This window comes from Acanthaster planci, linkage group LG05 (genome assembly GCF_054643075.1).
Source record: "Acanthaster planci isolate LZ-2023a linkage group LG05, COTS_SCS, whole genome shotgun sequence".
NCBI classification, from domain to species: Eukaryota; Metazoa; Echinodermata; class Asteroidea; order Valvatida; family Acanthasteridae; genus Acanthaster; species Acanthaster planci.
In genome coordinates, this window is record NC_141781.1 from 20,383,110 (window position 1) to 20,403,594 (window position 20,485).

A 20,485-nucleotide genomic window follows, 5' to 3' on the forward strand; every position below is an offset into this window, starting at 1 on the left:
TGCGGGTCACACGATTTTGCCCTCCCCACTGGGCAAACTGTTTATCTTACCTACAGAATTTCTCCACATACTGGTTAAAGTCACTGTTACATTCTTGAGCAATCTGCATCAATAGTACATTTTGGGCTCGTTTTTCTCAAAACTAAAACTTGAAATACATTACATACTGTACTGGCCCAGCTGCCTAGACAGATAGAGTTTGACATGTCGCGTGTGCAAACAGCGCCCTCGATTGATCTCATTGATATGTATAGCGCCCTCTATTGACTCAATATATAGCGCCCTCTGTTGATATAGAATATAGCGCCCTCTATCGGCCTAAACTAGGCAGGTTTAGAAAATACATGTAGAGCGCCCCCTGCCGAGTCTCAAAACTACGATGAAAAACTACATAGCGCCCTCTTTTATGTACAACTCGTCTGTCCCCCCTGCTCAAAGGAAAACGTGTCTCCCTTGGAAAATGTTTCCGCCAGATTATTCTGTCGCCTTCAGGTACTTTGTCCCTCCGGCTTTTCCAAGCAGAAGTTCACATTTTGTAGAATGGAGTCCGGGGAAAGCATTTGGGACTTTTCTGCACTTTATTTAGCTGTTAGAATACGCAATGCCGCGTTTATTTTAATGTTTTGCAAGGAATCAGTGGTCGAGTTCGGGCGGCCTGTTCTTGACATGGGTTTCTCGTTCTCGCGCTCGAACGGCGGGAACACAACTCCAATACTGATAGTCCCCACCCTCAGCCATGCGCTCTACCCTTCCTGTCAGGTCTCAGACTTCCAGCCCCTAGGACTTCCACCCTTACCCACCTCCAGTACAGAGTTTGGCTGAAAAAATATTCCAAGTCCAAACAATGGAAGGTTAAACATTTAGAAACGAGCCCATTTTTTTTCAAGAAAGTGTTGCCTTCAAGAAAGAACCTGGGTTCAAATCCAAGTGGGCATGCACAATTTTGCTAAAAAACTTAGTAAAAAAAAAAAAAAGAAGTCCTTTTCCGGTGTGGCTGTCTCCCAGTCTCAGCGGGCCCCCCTGAATAGCCGGACATTAAACAAACGACTTTCCCGTTGTTGTGCACAGAGATGGCATGACGTATTTTACCATATTTGGTAAGGGGGACCACTGAGACCGGGAGACAACTGAGACCGCCACAAGGGGGACTCAGGGTTTGAACCAGGGTACCCTGGCCTAGCAGCAAGCAAGCTAACCACCAGGCCGTAGACCTCTCAATGTCGGAACTTATATTTAAAGGTTAGGATTGCGCAATTTCAAAAAGGTCAGAGGGCACAGCTTATTTGCATGTATTTAAATACCAAAACAGAAATTTGAATATGCCAAGACACAGAATACACACAATTATGTAGACCTTGCATGTACTTCAGTAGTTTTAGGTAAAGCGTATATTTGCAACCATTTCTATATTTGCTCTTCCGAATGTTCAGCTGTATATCATGTACCAGTCACTATATATTCGACTGTTGCTTGAATCTTGAACACATAACTTGGAGAAAGATTCTGCTAAGATTTAAACGTCAGGTCCTCTGAATTTTTCAATTTAAAGAATATTTGACAAATGTTGGTAGTACGCCTCTTTAGTTTATCGTGCTATAACTTTTCTGGGAATATGATGGGCAGTACAGGTACTTGCTTATTTGAATAAGAAATTTAAGGCGACAGGTTTTGGACCGAAGTGATTATTTACATTTGTCTCTTCCATGCCCCTCTTGTCTGTGATGTACATTTACGATAATACATTCGTACAATTTCATGAAGAAAATAAGGCACAAAAATTTGAAATTTCATAAAAGAAATTACAAGCAGTAAAATGGTACGATATTAATTCATTTTTCGTTTCCTCCAGAATTTGAGAGTTCAATAATTGTTTGGACGAATGACTTTTCATGGCTCAGTTTACATTTGGAGGGAGCAACTTACAATATGCTTGATTTCTTTTTGTAGAGACAAAAATACACCCTTGATAGAAGTCCTAAAAATTTGTAATTTTTTTGTGTAAATAATTGTGCATTTTCAAACTAAAAACATCTATTTCCTGTTCCAAACGAAAAGTCTTAGGGACCATTCAAACTTTCCAACATTTTTTCAATTTTGATTTTCGAAAAAGTGGGCGGGTCAAGGTGAATAACTGAAAATCGAACTTCACTTTTCCTGAAGAAAAGAAAGAGAAATATTTCTTTCGGCTTGCACTACGTGCCGCGCCAGCATTTACGTATGCTCTTCTTCAACTTCCATTTACTGAGTGAATGATCTATGCACATCATACATTGTGTGAAACTCTACAGGTCACAGTGGTTTTTAATAGACCTTACAGCCACGCGTTCATCAGCAGGGTACCAGTTGTGCTCATGCAACTTTCACACCACAGGTGTTGATAACCACTTGATTGTTGAACCACTTGAATCTCAGACTAGGACAGCAAGCTAAACTTGCTACTGTGTTCTGCATGATGCCAGTTAGAGGGCTACATAGAAACTTTTGAGCTTGATACAATCGGTACTGAAACCCAGGCAACCCTACAAAACCATGGAGCTATATGCAACATACAGTGCAATGAACAATTTGACAGTGAACACATTTAAAACTGTGTGAATGTTTTTCCATAAATGCTTTTGCAGATGAGGATGTATTGAGTCACAGATAAAAGACTGTCGAAATTGGTACTTCGCAAACTCTGCAGGCATTCCCGCGAACAGGAATTAAGTAACTTGCATTGTGCACATTGTGTGGTGGAAGCGCACGAGAAGTGTGCATGGTAAACTGGCTCCTAATGCTAGAAACTGTGAGGACATGGAATTGCCGGGAGCCATTGACCCCCGCGAGGACCGTACATTCCCAACTTTGTTGACTGGAAAACATGAAACCACCAAAAACTTCAGAAACATTTGTGTGAGTTACTTCACAAAAACAGATAGCTCTTTCCGTAACGGCACTTTTTTTTTATTTCTTTATTCATGTTGAGGTCTGTAAGTACATATTTCCAGCAGCGTTACTGGGCTGACAGAGCCATGCCTGGTCCATGAAGGCAACCCATTCAAGATGCACCAGTGCGTTATTCATGTACACAAAAATCTGACATCAACATTTTGCATCTTTTATCTGGGAAGTGCTGCAAACAAGAGCACTGTACAAAGTTGCACAGTCATGGGGAGAAAGCCATAGATGTAGAAAAAAAGAGCTTTGATGTCCAGATGAACATCACTTCACAGGCACGGTAATAAGAATTTCTATGTGCAGTCGTGGTGTGGTAAAATACTGAATACAAGAAATCCATTTGTTTGTTGAAACTGGGGGTGGGTGGGTGGGTAGTTCAAGATAATTTCAAACCCAAATTGATATTAAAAAAACACGTTTATCTGAAGGGAAGGCCCGCCACATACCAGAGCTGTCAGGGACCTCTTCAACCTCGCTGATGTTTTTTAGCCTAGGGGAAAAGAAAAACAGCAAGAAATTTAGAGGATGTTGTAGTACATGAAGCTTTGAAACTTCTCGTGGTGAAGGTGGCAATTTAAGAAAACGTTTGCGGTAGCAGCGTGCCGGGATATCTCAATTGTGAGTTTGTGTGGTTCCGAAAAGAACCGGAGGGTATACTCAACGTTTCGGACAGTAATGATCTGTCCATCGTCAGGAGACTGCAGAGGGTCCACCAGTGATGAGGTAGCATGTATGGTGTCTGAAGTCCAACCAAGGGCACTCATCCCGAACATGGGATGCTAGGTGATCAGCAAGGTAGCTCCGTCTAGAGAGCGGAGTACTGGGAAGGTTGTCAGGAGATACAGGAGACCCATAGGCTAGAAACATGTCCTAGGGTAGAGGAGATCCATCAGACTGGGGATGTGAGGATGGGGTGCCAGCTGTCATTGATTTTGATACTGATGTCTGGGGGGGGGAAACTGTGTTGTGCTTAATAAGGATTCTGATGGCTTCCCTGACGTGGCGAGGGTCTGGTGGTCTTGAGGGTAGGACTGCTTGATAATGGCCGACTTGTCAACTTCTCCTTTCCTGCCGTGGGCGCTGTGTTCATTGAGTCTGGTGGGGAGGTCCCTGTCGGTCTCGCCGATGTACACTTTGCCACATTGGCAGGGGATCTTGTACACTCCTGGCTAGTGCTGAGGGTTGGCCCGGTCCTTGTGCGAGGTCATCAGCAGGGTCCGTACCTTCATGGGTGCTGTACATGGTACACTCGAATGCCATGCTGGTGGAGGGTGCACTGGATGTGATGGGAGGTACTGCCTAGGTAGGGGAGGGTAATGGAACTAGGGCCCCTAACCAGTTGGCTTTGGGTATAGGAAACCCTTTGGCCAGGGGTGGATCTTGGGTCTTGACTTGGCTTGTATCCATTCCCATGCAGTGCTGTTGTGATGTGATGTAGTTCTTGAGTGAGATGTTCCTTGTTGCAGACATTGTATGCCCTGCGTACAAGGTTGACAGAAGACTTGATCTTGGGGTGATGGAAGGAAATGTTGTGGAGGTATCGATCCGTGTGGGTGGGTTTCCGTAAGACTTGGCGGGTAAGACTGCCATATCCTGCTTTCTGGATACCTTGATGTCAAGAAATGAGATATCCGCCATTGAAATCCCTGCAGTCTCCTGAGGACAGACAGAGCATACTGTCCGAAACGTTGAGTACCCTCTGATCACTGACTTTCAGAACCACACATAACACTACTCACACAAGAGTGCACGGCTAGATAGATGTACAATGTAATATATTGATAGGTACAGACATGCTGTTCACATTGCATGTAGACCTGTGCTTGCATATGGGGGAGGTGACCCAATGTGTACATACACTGACCTCAAGAGGGGCACGGGTGAGGTGTGTGAAACGAATACTAAGAGTAATGACTTGCCTCTGACAAGGGCGATCCGTGGAGTGCTCTCCTCCATCCTTGGGTTGGCCTCGGTTCACTCCTCGGTGAAGGCACGCAATCTCTCAATCTGGCTCTCCAGTTGGCAGGCCTCCTCGTGCCACTGTTTGTTCCTCAGCTGGGCCTCCTTCAGTTGCCGCTTCAGCCTGGTCAGCTGGGCCTGATTCCTCTTCTGCCGACGGAGGAAACGCGCATTTTAATTCACAATACTCGTCACTAAGTATCATATTTCTCTGTTGTTGCTGTTATTGTCAACTTCGGACCGGAGGAAGTGCGGGCATGATCTGACTATGCAGACATGGCTACAGCTGACAAGTTAAACCTCCGTGCACACCTTCGGCAGAAATTTAAGCACGCAAAGGCCGATACAAGTTACCGAACTTCGATCAGACTAGCCCTAGCCCAAAATGAGTTCACTTGTGTTATTTTGTGTATAAATTCGCACACCACTGCATTCCATGCTATTCTTACACTGGGCATAAGAACATGCACTTTATCTTCGGTGACTGATCTAAATGGCGTAATAATGCAAGAGGGTTCATCTTTATTTCCTTAAATGTTTTGGCCATCTACATTAAAACATCAGTGTTATATTTTTACACTTTACAAAATGTCAAATATCTTGTGAAATATGGACAGTCGTAGAGAAAGCAAGAGATGGAATCATCAAAGATGACGAATGACAAGAAAGACTCACATGAAGTACTTCTGTGTCCAGCCTCAAGCACGCCTGCCGCGATTCTTCACTGGCAATCTGAAGCACAAGGTTTTCACGGAGAGAGTTCGTTAGAAACATTTCATCGTACGCTCGTAAAACAAAAAAAATCACCCTGAATGAGCTTGACCTTTTTAACGTAGTTCTTTTGGTGGGAACTCCCCACATGCGCACCCTTGGTGTAGGACCACTGAGCAAGCCCGACCGAGTTCCGTTTGGATATGTGGTCCTTTTTTGGGGGGGGGGAACTCATCATTTATTTCCATATTGCAATGTACATATCAAATTATACATACGGTCAATAAATGACAGATTTTTTACTACAAGAGTGCAGGGTTTCCCCTTAGCGGTCGCCCGCTAGCCAAATGAGAGTGAAACCAGTCACGGGCGGGTCAAAACACTTCCCTCAGTCGTCCGGCGGGTGAGTTAAAAAATGTACACGTTCCTTGTTTTTCTGATGTGATTAAAGAAAATAAAACAAAGTCTTGATTTCAAAGCCTTACCTTTTGTCTGTCATGAATGTAACTTTATTTTATTGGAATCAAATAAATCCCAACATCGCTTCTGACTCGCACCTGGAATCCCGTATTGTGTGTTGGGACTACGTGTACATTGTACCTAGTATATAGCATCAACGCATTAACGATAGTTTCTCCAGTAGTCAGTGACCTCTATACATGACCAATATAATTAACATACAATTCGTACAGGGAACCAGATACCAAAAACCGATATTGCATCCATAGACTGGTGCAATCCGGTTCGTAAGTGACTTTGTTGTACTACTGATTGCAAGCCCCTCATTGGACAATCATACCTGGTGAGTGAGTAGGGAACAGGAACCAGTCTACCCACGAACAGATATAACCCCACGTGATAGCGGTTGATAGAAACGTCTTGGTGGACCAACCTTCTTAAGTCAAAAACCTGCTTTAATTGTTATTTTTTTTTGCACATTTCATAGGCTAGTAAAAATCTCTGCGGGCTAGTAAAAATCACAATTTACCAGCCTGGTGGGCTACTGTTGGAAAAAATAAAGGGCAAGCCCTGGAGTGAAAATTCAATACGACCATGAGACATTGAAATAAAAGGGGGCAAGAACCAGACCAGGAAGACTGACAACAGATTGTACATGAGAGAAAGACAATTGCAGTAAAACACAGTCAAAACGAAACAAAGACAAGAATAAAACACAGACAAACCAACAGACTAGATGTAACAAAAACTGAAATGACCAAACATTCAAAACGTTCAGAAGAACAGAAGGATGATTAGAATGACAGAAGAGAAGGAGCTACCTCAGATAATCAGAGACTAGGAGTTTTTGTAGCTGCTCTCCATGCATTCCAGAGATGACTACGACTTACTATTACCATCAATACTATTCCAAAGAATGCACAAGCCCCATCGTACAAACTTCCCACAGGCCTCCCTCTTCTTTGCCGGGGAGAGTGCACTCCGCGCCGACTGGAGCACGGAGTTATAAGCCCCGCGCCCAGCATGCCTGGCATGCCTTTGACAAATACGCACGCTCTTACGTTTGTATTTTTCTGGGGTAGTTCCTTTCTTCTCGTGTACTCAAAAAGCACAGTTTCCAATGTACTCTCATTTGAACCAGACTATCCTTCCTTGGTTGATATTTCAACCAAATATCCCTCATGTAAAATACTTCAACTTGCGATGGATAAGTGTACCTTGGACATTCCTCCTTTTATGCGTTGATTCCTAAAATCCATTCCGTGAAATTCTTGTAGGGTACCGTTTAAGCACCCCACAAGGACAATGAATGTGCCTTTTGGGCTACTTCCTATTTTTCTGGTACCCCACGAAGCACCGTAAACATACGCAAAGGGGCTTTTTTAATTCAGAAAAAATGCTGATGTCTAGTTGCTCACTTTTGTTGTTTCACTGTTGATACAGGCGATCAGTTCCTCCTTGCTGGCCTCGAGGGATGCCATCTTTTGCTCCAGTGTTAAGGTGCTTCCACTGTCAGTCACAAGAAGACCATCTTCCACTGCTGTTTCTTCAAAACAAAGATTTGTAAAAAATGAGCAGGGTGGCCGGGGACTCAGAACCCACCCCTCCACGTCTTCTCTTGATACTGGGGCAATGTATATTTTCACTGACTGTGATGTGATCTGAGGAAACCTTCACATGGTGGAATTTGTCAATTTACATTAAATACCAAAATCTCACATTAACGAGGACACTGCAGTTTTCAATATTGTTTAATTCCTAGTTCTGGGTCGTCTATAACTACAGTTATGCTCTCCTTTACTTCTAAAATTTAGCTGGTCTAGTTTTGAGAAACTAAGCTTAAAAAGTGCTGATTAAAATTGTTATTACGATTTCACAATTTGATTGACTGAGAGATTGCAAGGTGAAGTTGTAATTGAATCAAATAAGAATTATGGATGTTTACAATTGAATTGTTCACTTACAGTCTGCCAAAAAAACTGGTTATTTTCCTAATTGGTACTCTCACTGGCCATAAAGTATATCTTTTAAAATGGAAAGAAACAAATTTCTTGTTCCTTCCTCTACCACCAAGGAGTTACATGGAGCTACCCCTCCAGAAAGATGACTTTGGTGGGTCATCTTGGGAGCTACCCCTCCAGAAAGATGACTTTGGTGGGCCATCTTGGCTAAATTTCAGATAATGAAGATGTGAAGTCCCAGTTGAAGTTCTACCCCACATTTGATCCATCAAGGTGATTGCGCAGTACTGCACAGTACTGGAGAGGCAAACATTTTAGTTCCAAATGTATGCCTCTCCGGTATTGTGCAGTGCTGTGCATGTCACGTTGATGGAATGGATCAAATTTGGGGTAGAACTTTGCAGTAACAAGAAAGTTTATACTTTCCTAATCCCCAATAGCATTTGCGTTTACCAGCGTCCGTGGCAAACGGACTGAACAAAATGAAAAGGAACCACTGAACAATATAGTAGAGCCAAGACTCACTTTCTGATTGGAGTGCTTGTATTTTCTCCTTTTGCTTGGCCAGGTCCACGTGGGATTGTGTTCCGGATTCCTGGTTGTGCACCAGCTCTTGGTGAGTAGTCATTTTCAATCGATATTGTGCAAAAAGTCTAAAAAAAAAAATAAACAAATAAATGAAAAATCAAAGATACATCTTATGTTGACCAAACAAAGAGTTCACAATGGTTTATGTTAAGCACTTCATGCTGCACATGACGTCCATACATACACAGCACTGGCTGACAGGTTAAATTGTCTACTTTACCCTCGGGCCCCAGTGGGTAGCCTGCATGTATCATACTCTTTACCCTTAAAGGGATTCACCTATTTTGCATATACCAGTAGACATAAAGTGTTTGCCACATCTTAGGATGCAGACTGTGCGAAGTACAGGTAAGCATGGCTCACAAATGGCCTCTTATTGCAAAAGTCAAAGTTACAATAAGAGAAATAAAAAACTGACCCTCAGAAGTGTCCTGATTTGTGGCTTTCAGCTTGAATTTGAAAGTCAAAAGAACTTTTTGTTTGTTTTTTGTTTGTTTGTTTTCCCCAAAATTACTTTGGCCAAAGCAGTGCTGTCTGGAAAAAGTTCAGAAAAGCCAGCTTAGTTTCATGAGGAGGATCAGAAATGTTGTCATGTCGTTGCCATGTAGACCTTATTGAACCATTAATTTTGCACCTCATTGAAAAATACCCATGTATTGAACAATATTGTTTAAGCATGTTATTTGGCAAAAAGATTCGGTCAAATTTGACTGCCCTCCAAAAATCTAGTTGTACAAATGGAATAGGCAAGGACATGTCCTGTTTCAATTACATCTTTCAAGCTCAGAATAATTATGGACAAAAGGGTATTTGCCAAATATCATGCAACTGAGGTGTGGACTAGTATCAAGCTCACGTTGTGATGTACAGCTCTGTATAAAAACTCCCTAACTCGTTATCAATGAGAGACATGACTCGTGGAAGGATATGAGGGAAGGACTGCCAATCTAGGTCCGACAATTTCCCCCTTCACCATGTACAACAGGATGACAGGCAGACACAAAGCTCTGACAGGAGGCAGGCATGAGTTGTGAGATCTCAACTGAATTTCAGCCTTAAAATGTTGCCCCCCAACGACAAACAATCCTCATCAGAAACCTTGCAGGCGTATGATGGTGATGTTGGTGGTGATAGAGGTTACAGTGGTGAAGGTAATATAATGGCAGTGACAATGGGTAATGTATGCATTCCTTCATGTGGAGTTACGGTGAACTACAATTGATGCATTCTTGAAGGAGTAACCCTAACCCTCCTCAATCCTTCACCTGTTGGAGGACTGAGGAGTGTTAGGGTTAAAGGAAAGGTGGTTTACAATTCCTTAAAGCTTATTCTGATCTAACGTCTTGCGGGTGTAGCATTGAGCGCTATATATTTAGTAACTGCTTTAACAACCAAAAAAGGTTAATTGAGCCATGTTACGGGTACAAGTAGCCCATATCTACATGTAGCAAACATTAATGGAAGATGATGTGCCAACATATGCAGCAAGGTATGAGACGGAGAGAACCCCCCTGCTTTGTGTTGGTCATTGTCTCGCAGGAATCTGGGGAATTCCTTTCAGACATCTTGGGGGGATGTGTTAAGTAACAATAGTCTGGAATGTGTATAGGGATTGGACATGTTGGGGGGTACCCTTCGGTCTCATTTCTTGCTGGGTATATGTGCCAATACCGTGGTTCACAGTCATGCGCCGCCAAGAGTTTGCAACGTGGTGGCTGCTGTGCCCTATGCATGTTTAAATGGGCTGACACGTCAGGATGTATCAGCCGGCAATGCGGGTTTGGAAAGGGTCGGCACACTTTTCCCACATTGATAGGCCAACACGCTGCAAACTCTTGGCGGCGCACTATTGTGGAACAGAGTTGTAGACTGGAGTCACTTGACTTGGACTCCAGTCCGACTTGAGTTGGTATTTTTGCGACAGGTGACTTGACTTGTAATTGTCAAGTCCTGTGACTTGACTTGGACTTGGAAAAAAATGACATGTGACTTGACCTGGACTTGCACAAATTGACTTGTGTCTTGACTTGGACTTGAAAGAATTGACTTGTGACTTGACCTGGACTTGCAAGAATTGACTTGTGACTTGACCTGGACTTGCAAGAATTGACTTGTGACTTGACTTGGACTTGCAAGAATTGACTTGTGACTTGACCTGGACTTGCAAGAATTGACTTGTGACTTGACCTGGACTTGCAAGAATTGACTTATGACTTGACCTGGACTTGTGAGAATTGACTTGTGACTTGACCTGGACTTGTGAGAATTGACTTGTGACTTGACCTGGACTTGCAAGAATTGACTTGTGACTTGACTTGGACTTGCAAGAATTGACTTGTGACTTGACCTGGACTTGTGAGAATTGACTTGTGACTTGACCTGGACTTGCAAGAATTGACTTGTGACTTGACCTGGACTTGCAAGAATTGACTTGTGACTTGACTTGGACTTGCAAGAATTGACTTGTGACTTGACTTGGACTTGCAAGAATTGACTTGTGACTTGACTTGGACTTGCAAGAATTGACTTGTGACTTGACCTGGACTTGTGAGAATTGACTTGTGACTTGACCTGGACTTGCAAGAATTGACTTGTGACTTGACTTGGACTTGCAAGAATTGACTTGTGACTTGACTTGGACTTGCAAGAATTGACTTGTGACTTGACCTGGACTTGCAAGAATTGACTTGTGACTTGACCTGGACTTGCAAGAATTGACTTGTGACTTGATTTGGACTTGCAAATAACTTGTTACCACTTCTGTTGTGAAACGTCCATATTACTTGTTTTATCCTAGTAGGCGAGGTCATTAAGGGAGTACCTGGTCCCTGGAGGGCTCGACGGTCCTGACTGGGGGATTAATGGCAGTGAAACACAAGCAATTTTGGGTTTCAAACAAGAGTTATTTACTTTGAGGGTTTTTTCCTACTGGCTTCTCACCTTGCATCCCGTTCCTTCTTCTGTCTTGTCTCCTGAATCCATCTGGCCACCTGCAAACACTCAGAGGAGGTGGACTCCAAGTCTGGTTGCAAAGATGAAATTTCCAAAAAGATTTCTTTCATGAAAAGCACTGATTTTGAGAGACTGAATCAACCAACAGTCTAACATTCAACGACTAGAATAGCGAACACAAAGCCTTGAGGGATTTTTTTTGTCAGGGCATTCATGGTTGATTCTAAAGTTCTCACAATTTTGGACCTTGAGGGAGGGTTGACTGGCAAGTCAGTCAGGGGAAGAGGCCTAGGACGGGGTTAAAATTGAATTGCTTGTCCCCAATATTTCTGCAGATAATCATTTCTTGCCTCTTGTTCTTGGCGGGAAATTCCGGACAGGGTCTGCTGTGTGAGAGGAAGGTTTTCCTGTCCTTGGTCGGAGCCAACAATTGGGATCAGTCAGAAATGAAAACCGTAGAGCTGACTACAGATGCCCTTATTTAACTCACCATTTTGCAACCTCTTCACATGTTGTGACACCACAGCGCCCTCCTCCTCGGCCAAGCAGATTTGTCTCGTACAGCTTCTAAGCTCCCCCTGAACCTCTTGAAGTCGGTCTTGCTCTTGTACATAAAGGTTCAAGGATTAAGGAAAGATCATTGCGTGTGTTTGAAATCAACTGAAAACATTTTTGACAAATGTCACAACTTTCATCAACAGTTTCATAATTACAGTTATTACATGTTTTTTAAATAAAAGTTTGTAAAAAAAAAACAAAAAAGGCAAAAAATGCATCATTGAATCCAATCAAAATTTTTAATTCGATTCTGAAGTCATTCAGGACAGTCACAAAATTTGATATCCACATACAGATAAGCAAAATGTCTGGATTTTTGGCAGAAAATTCAAACCCTTGGTAGTTCTTCATTGTTCGAGACACATATAGACATACAGGTGCATTGTGTATATTTGGACAGAATTTCGTTACTTGGAAAATGTCTTTTTCTCTGCATCCATATACATGCACTGTGCTTCTCAATTTGTAACACTCTGTACCATAAACCACCCCAACTACGTAGATGTAGAATTTCAGATCTATTGGGATCCCGTGTGGACACAAATCACTTTGATGGAAGCAAAACTAAGCTTTCTCCAGAGCAAGTTTGACGTTCAGGATTTATTTTACCCCCTCCCCATGCAAAACAATTTGTAGACATTTGTAACCTACCTTCCTTCAGTACCTCCTGAAGTGTATGTTGGCGGCGCGGTCAGAGAAGGTTGTACATGAAAGCAAGAGCATGAAATGGTCAGTTACTTGATTAAAATGATTCTAAATGATCCCATAAAAACACAAATACAAATTTCCTCCGTTGGCATTGCTTCACGATTTGGAGAGAAGGCGAGTATTCCAGGAAGAGTTGCGTGTAATTGGGAAAGGAATATGTACACGTATGCATCTGTGAATTTTGAACAAATTACATATTCTAGTAGATTCTGATAGGAGTACATCTGATTATCTAAATCATAATTACATGGAAATCAATCGGTCGTAGCTAAAATCAAGTCGAAATGTGTGGACGAGGTATTAAGATGCAACTGTTGACTGCTTTTTCTCACTGTTTTATGAAACGAGCCTCCTTTATGTGATCTTCCGTACATGTACACATGTAAGGAACATTCTAATTTTATACACCACTCGAAGCAGTCAATTTACATGTATACTGGCTTTTCACCCCAAATACCTTTTCAAAATACCTTTTCTTCCTGTAAGAACTGAAACTGCCTCTTGATTTCTGCAGCCTGCTGTCTCTGTGCCTGGGATAAGCTTTCCACTACCTCAGGCAGGTTGTCCAGACAGTCCAGATCCTTGAAGGTAAATTCTTGGGCAGGGCTGCTACATGTAGCGCTGGGTCCCTGGCCCAGACTATTGGAAGGTCCCTGGATGCTGGTGGGTCCCTGGACAACAATGCCGAGAGGCCCCTGGACAGAGGTGCTGGTAGGCACCCCAGGAGAGCTGCTGGTGGTTCCCTTGGCCAGGCTGCTGGTAGGTCCCAGGGCAGAGCTGCTGGGAAGTCCCTGGAAAGAGATGTTGAGAGGTCCCTGGACAAAGCTGCTGGTAGGCACCTGGGCAGAGCTGCTGGTAGGTCCCTGGGCAGAGCTGCTGGAAGGTCCCTGGGCAGAGCTGCTGGGAAGTCCCTGGAAAGAGATGTTGAGAGGTCCCTGGACAAAGCTGCTGGTAGGCACCTGGGGAGAGCTGCCGGTAGGTCCCTGGGCAGAGCTGCTGGTAAGTCCCTGGAAAGAGATGTTGAGAGGTCCCTGGACAAAGCTGCTGGTAGGCACCTGGGGAGAGCTGTTGAAAAGCAGTTACAAAAATAGTTACATGTTAAGAGTTTTAATATGTTATAGTTGCAGGTAGACCAATAATCAGTTACTGCTCAAATCATAAAGATTCTGTAAAAGAGCTGTTCTGAGACAAATATATCGCTTGCTTTAATCTCGTAGTGTGATCACGGTAAAACCAGCCTGTAGTCATTCGTTTTAACCACTCAAACTTGGTCAAAAGCTGTATATTACATTTCTCTCTATACTCACTTTGTGGACATGGACTCGGTGGATGGCTCAAACAAATGAACTGACAGATCGGAATCACTCCAGGAAACGGTCATGTCAGCGTTGCTGGTTTGGGGCAGTGGAAGCACTGGCAAATGACAAGGGCCAAACGAGGCTGGGGCAGTGCGTGAAACACTGGGTGATGACGGGATCAAGGGTGAGGCCACGCATGGAAGAGCGGTCGACAAGGCTGAGGCAGGAGGTGGGATGCCACACGAAGAGGTCGGGAGAACTACTGGCGCAGGGGACACCGCTGTAATGTCAGCACCCATGGGTATGGAGGAGTCTGGCAGAGAAACTGGCATGCTGACAGGCAGAGATGCAGTGAAGGGTGGCTGGCCAGTTACAGATGAGGACAGAACAGCTGAAGACGGTAAACTCATGGTCAGTGAAGCTGGGGTGACGAGCGGGCCACTGGCTGGAAGAGACAAGGACACAGCTAGGCTGGGCCTGGCAAACAGCAAGGATGAAGACAAATTATGCACAGTGCTAGTACATCGGTGAACACATACCGCTGAACGCGGCCTCCTGACGAATTTCAAGCAAAAGCAAGGAATCCTGCTAGCAAGAAGATGCAGTCACTGATGGACCATTGCCTACTTCAAACTTCTCCATTACAAAGTTGGAACAATTCTGTACGTACTGTACTAGAATGAATACAAGGCGCTGATACCTACTTGTACACAGGCATGACATGTACATGCAAAGTGTATGCATGTACATACAGCATAGTGTAAATCTGTCATATGCCACGACCAACCCTTGTATGGGTGGCCATCGGGGCAAAAAAGACAACATGAAAAATAGAAACATAATTAGGTTTAAAATATAAATAAATAAATAAAATAAAACAAAGAATAAAAAAAGAAATAGAAAGAAAACAAAAATAGGAAATCACAAATAACTTAAGAACAACTAATAAAAATAAAAAAGAATGAAAAATAAAACACTCAAAAACAAATAAACTGGAGACTAAATAAATAAAATGAGAAAAGATCAAAAATATTATAACTTAATAAAAATAATAAGAAAAAACACAGGAAAACATAAATATTTAAAAAACGAATTTTAAAAAAAGAAAAATGAAAACAAAAGAGAAATCTACGACGAAAATGACAGAACAAACCAGATTTATTCCTTTCAAAGAAGTGAAAAAACAAGCAATCTTGCAAAACAAAATTGGATCTCACAAAACAAGTTGTATTCTCGTAAAATAACTGATCTACTACGAATGTTGTGGGCGTGCGTAGTACTTTGGCCTGGCCTGGCCTGCGACGCTACCATACATGTACCATGCTTTATGATCATGCAAAAAGTACACATTACAGGCAGAAGAGCTTACCCTTGCACATCAGGTTTGCCCGTTGTTGAAAGTAAAAAAAAATAAGTTAAGAGCATCATGTTCATTCACAAATAACACTCTAACTCTACCAGGACCCAAGATTCACTTATCTCTCTGAGGGAGCGCTGTGCCTAAGTGATGATCTCCACTTGAGTAAGGTTTACTCCTTTTTTTGCTCTATCAAGATTTTCATAACTTCAATGGGAGCATGCAACATAGGTGGGGATCTAATGATATCTCCATATACATACATCATGCGTATGCCTTTGGAATACAACTATATTGAGTCTATGAATTGACAAGATTAAGGACCCATATAATTGTTGACAACATTGTAAATAACTTTGATTTCTTGAAAGTTACCATCAATAATTGTGATGCTTGTGGGTTTGTGAGGTAGCCAATGAAATGTTCCAGTAACCTACTTCCTTCACTGCAGTAAAGCTGGGCTAGTACCAATTATCCAGTGTCCATGTACTTGTGAGGGAATGGGCCCATGAAGACCATCATGTTTTAAGGGGGAGTTTCATTTGGTTTTCCATTTTTTCATTGTTAATTATTTTTATCAATTTTTATTTATTGTTCTTAATTTCAGTTCTTTCTTTTTGGTTTATTTTAAAAAAAGTTCTTTATTTTATTTTGTTAATTTTTTAAAAACAAAGTTTTTTTGTGTTGTCTTTTTTGCCCCGATGGCCACCCATACCCTTGTAAGAAATTCACACATACAGACCTGTACACAGTCTAGTCCTATAATCAAAAAGTATTGTATTGCTTTTATAGAGAAATTAAGGAAAGAGTTCCATATATGGACGGCAATAATTATTCCCCACAGCGACCAATTAGCCCTCAGAGAGCAAAACATGTCCAGAGAGGTTCAATTTAGGAGAGAATACCTAGTCATTTACTCACATGACTTACTAACACTGAATTTTTCAGACCAATCTCAACCAACTTGCTTTATGCGAAGGGTGTCAAGTAGCATCCATATTTGGAACTCTTTCCTAATTTTGCATTATTTCAAAAAGCATCTGAAATGAATAACACTATTGAAGTTCAATAGTATTGACTGGAATGATATATACGACACCAACAGGACGTGAGACACTCGCAGCCCTTGCTGTGTAGCTGTGGCATAAATTATTATGATAATAAACAAGGTTCCACCTGCGGTACGAATGTGACGAACATGTACCCCGCCTCCGAGAATTGTATAGGCCTAAGTTTTATAATTGCAAATACTATATGGGTGATTTACACAATGGTAGAAAGGCATTGTAAGGAAAAAGGAGCAAACATTGCACCTTTTTCCCACAATGCCTAAATCACCCCTGTAGTATTTCCGATAAGGCTTATAGGCCTAGTCAGCCAAGCGTCCAGAGGGAGGCCCCAGGATGTCAGACATGACCAGATGACATACATACACAGATACATCACACCAACTGTATCAAGCCTATAGGTTTGCGCCTCGCGTGGGGAGACTGACGCAAATTAGAATTTGCAGAACTGAAATTCGGAGCTAGGCCTACATGTACTTGTATGTAGGCCTAGGCCTACACATAATGTACATGTAGGTCGGTCATTGGATCACCGCGTGTCCACCCTGTGATCGTCGTCAGATCATGGAGGTAAAGCATGTACATACATGTACATGTATGATGTAGGCCTAGGGCCCACATAAAAATTGTCAAGGACGAGAGACTAGCGGCTGAAGGCGGAGGTAGGAAAAACCCAAAACGACAGGGACGCACAAATGTAAACATTTTAATTCAACTACTAACAAGCTTAAGCTGGAAACATTTATCCTCAATGTGACCATAAAGCAGGAGGAGAAAAACGCAGCTTACCTGTACAATTCCGTTTCCGCTGATCGATAGGCTGCGCAGAATGAATGCGCGGGCCGCGCCGGCAAGTGTATTGTACAACTACGTACATGTTGTAACGGCACGGCCGGCTGTATCGCGCCGCGGTGCCTAGTACATAATTTCGCACGAGATTGCGCGTTAACTTCAAAAAGCGCGCCCTCTGTGCACATTGGCTGAAGTCGAGGGGGGGGGGCTTGTTCACCAAAAGTACGATAATTATGTTGTTCGTGGTACGTGTCAGCCGATCGAACGCTGGCACAAGGCACTATCCATGTACATGTACGTTCTTCTAGAGTTAATATTCGGATAACTGGGCTAAAATGATTCTTTTCCATTTAAAGAAGAAACATTGATTTCTGTGTCATGCTTGAAAATTATGAATGTTAATTTTGCAAAACTTTCCATTGTCTCCGGCTTTTGTAATAAGCCATTGTCAGCCAACAGGGCACCCGAACCCAAACGGCGTCGGGGGGGGGTATTTTTTACAAAAACAGATTGAGTCTGGGACGTCACTCAGCGCTCATGACTACATAAAGACTGCCGCTATGCGCGCTAGAGGAGGAGATAAACAATAAAGGAAAAACAAGAAGGGATGGAAAAGAAACGGAGAAAGGATTCAAAAGGGGATGGAATTGGCCAATCTCCATCAATGACTGTCGCTAAGGGGAATCAGGAGGCCAGAGCTGGCCGCCCTCCTCCCACCCGGCCAGGCTGAGCATCGCCCTCTTGGCAAAGAAACATAAGTATTAAAATGGACTACTGATGTGTCCCCCAGGCCCCAGCTCTGACGAAAACCAACAGCCTCGATCTCGAGCATTAATAACTTGTATGTGCGCTTTACGCCCACCGCACACAACTTCATGACTGAGAAAACGTGTTCAGAATGCATCCTTGTACCCAATGTGTATTGAAAGGCACAGCTGTCCAAATGCCCTGAGGATGAGCTTATGCTTATTAGTTGAGCCTCCTAAATGTGATGTAATGGTTTGTAGACATAAATGCAAGATAAAACTATTAAAGGGTACCGGAAAAGAAATAATAAAGTAAATTCTAAATTTTGTCGGATGAGAGAAATTTGTTGAGAAACCACAATGTAACTTTGACTTAAATTTAAACAACTTTTGCTGCCCAACTACTACAGCAAGAGAGACAACATTCTCCGTTTCGTTCTAATGAGATTGATATTTTAGAAACACTGTTTCCACTTTTGGTAAGAAATCATCATGCTAGATATATTTTTGATGAAGTTTCTTTTCACAAGATATATTTTTCCAAGTTAATTTTCAGGAGATATACATTGCCAAGTTGGGATTTATTTCTCACAAAAACAAACTTCCCAAAATATAACTAAAAAAGAACCTAGAAATATGCCCTAAATAGGAACTTGGAAAACTTTAGGCTACCTCGTCACACGATTTGTTTCCAAAAGTAAGAACAAAGTTTCTACCTATAGATCCTACGAGAACAACCTGGAGTATATAAATGTTGGACAGATACTTCACAAAAACTACTTCATAAAAGAACTTGGAAACGTACTTTACTTTTTGAGAAAAATCTTGATGGCAGTCCAGGGCTTCCGTAAATAAGCATCCCCAAACCTTGCTGCATTAAATAATGTATTAGAACCGTAGACCATACATTCAGCATTCATTATTATGATGTAAAGTTTTGCATATATTCACAATATCCTAGGTTTTAAAGCAGCACACGGTCCATGTTTTTAAATAGCTCCTAAGTTTGAATAATGAATTCGAGTAGTGAATTTCGTTAGCAGCTATAACTTAGGAGCGGGTCACCTTTACCCATGGTGTAACTTTCAAATTTAACAAATGAGAATTTGATGAATTTATTTCATTGTCTCCTCACTTGAGCAACTTAACTTGAACTTTTCCAAACTATAGTACTTGCACGCTTGCCAAACACGTATACAAATTGCAGACAAAGTTATACCCCAGTGTAGAAGTCGTGCACAGAGTGAACTCGACCTGGAAAAAAGGTTAAAGGTGAGCATATCATAGAGGCTGCACAATTTGTTTGTAGGAACTTGAATCATCTTCTGGGACATTAGAAGATGATAATACGAACATTATGTTACAACCCTTCCTTATTTCGTCAGGTGGAGTTGAACTGCATTTTGTTTGGCTGCGTGCGGTCTTAAGAGTGCTTTCGGTTCGCCTCACTTTCTACCAGTACCAGCACACCTGATTGTTTTGCATGGGCTTTGAAGAACCTTTTAGATTCTACGCCAACCGGCAAAGTGGATGAGCTTGGACAGGAGCGCCATTTGTCAATATTTACCAATTTCCACGAAATTATAGGTACTACTTACATAGGATACCAGACCGAATCAAACCAAACCAGACCAAACCAAAAAAAAAAAAAAAAAAAAAAAACAGGCCAAATTAAACCGAACCAAACCAAACCAAAACAAACCAACCCAGACCAAACCAAAACGGACCAAACAAAACTAAACAAACCAAACCAGACTACACCAAACCAAATCAAACCAGACCAAACCCAACCGAACCCAACAAAACTAAACAAAAACAAACTAAACCGAACCCAACTAAACAAGACCACTCAAGTGTGTATTTGCCTGCAACTGGGGACCCCCTATTGTTCCTCTTTTGTTTGTACTTTAACTTTTTTAGAAGACCACCCATATGTTTTGTACACAGTTGTCAATCGGGGACCTTCTGTCAATCGGGGACCTTATTGTCCTCTATTGTTCAGGGTCCCCAATTGAATGCAGAAACAAACTCAAACCAACCAAATGAAAAAAAATCACAGATGGTATCTCAGAGACCAAGTACATGTCACGTCACAGAGAGTCAGACATCGTCATAATTTTTATCTCAACTCCGTAAACCCTGCTCCTAGTTAATTAGGCGAACGACTTACAAATGGCTGTGTTTACATTTCATGTAACCCATGTATACGAATCATAATTCATAGGGTACGCGGTCCAAATGGTTCCGGGCCAGACACATCCTCTCATCCGGGCTCTGTCGGGTCAAACCTAATGTTTTGTTCGAAAAATGAGACTTTTCTATGCCACAAAATGACCAAATTCCAAGTCAGTTTTATTATTAATATTAATATTATTTCAATCATTATTATTAA

General features: G+C 42.2%; 1 protein-coding gene across 3 annotated transcripts in view; it reads right to left on the minus strand.

Moving 5' to 3' along the window:
• The window catches only part of LOC110990062 (uncharacterized), a 49,543-nt gene that overhangs the window by 11,087 nt on the left and 17,971 nt on the right, over window positions 1–20,485 (minus strand). The window contains exons 1-11 of one of the 3 annotated variants that reach the window (XM_087137250.1): window positions 17,345–17,447; window positions 14,141–14,576; window positions 13,304–13,898; window positions 12,777–12,792; window positions 12,058–12,171; window positions 11,556–11,637; window positions 8,553–8,680; window positions 7,485–7,612; window positions 5,572–5,628; window positions 4,857–5,046; window positions 51–3,427 (exon numbers count right to left, since the gene is read on the minus strand). In XM_087137250.1, the coding sequence (XP_086993376.1) occupies window positions 4,912–5,046; window positions 5,572–5,628; window positions 7,485–7,612; window positions 8,553–8,680; window positions 11,556–11,637; window positions 12,058–12,171; window positions 12,777–12,792; window positions 13,304–13,898; window positions 14,141–14,576; window positions 17,345–17,432 (1,779 nt within the window). In that variant the 5' untranslated portion in view covers window positions 17,433–17,447 and the 3' untranslated portion in view covers window positions 51–3,427; window positions 4,857–4,911. Of the gene's footprint in view, window positions 1–50; window positions 3,428–4,856; window positions 5,047–5,571; window positions 5,629–7,484; window positions 7,613–8,552; window positions 8,681–11,555; window positions 11,638–12,057; window positions 12,172–12,776; window positions 12,793–13,303; window positions 13,899–14,140; window positions 14,609–17,344; window positions 17,548–20,485 lie in introns of those variants that run through there. The other 2 variants (XM_087137251.1, XM_087137252.1) reach the window with 2 other exon arrangements.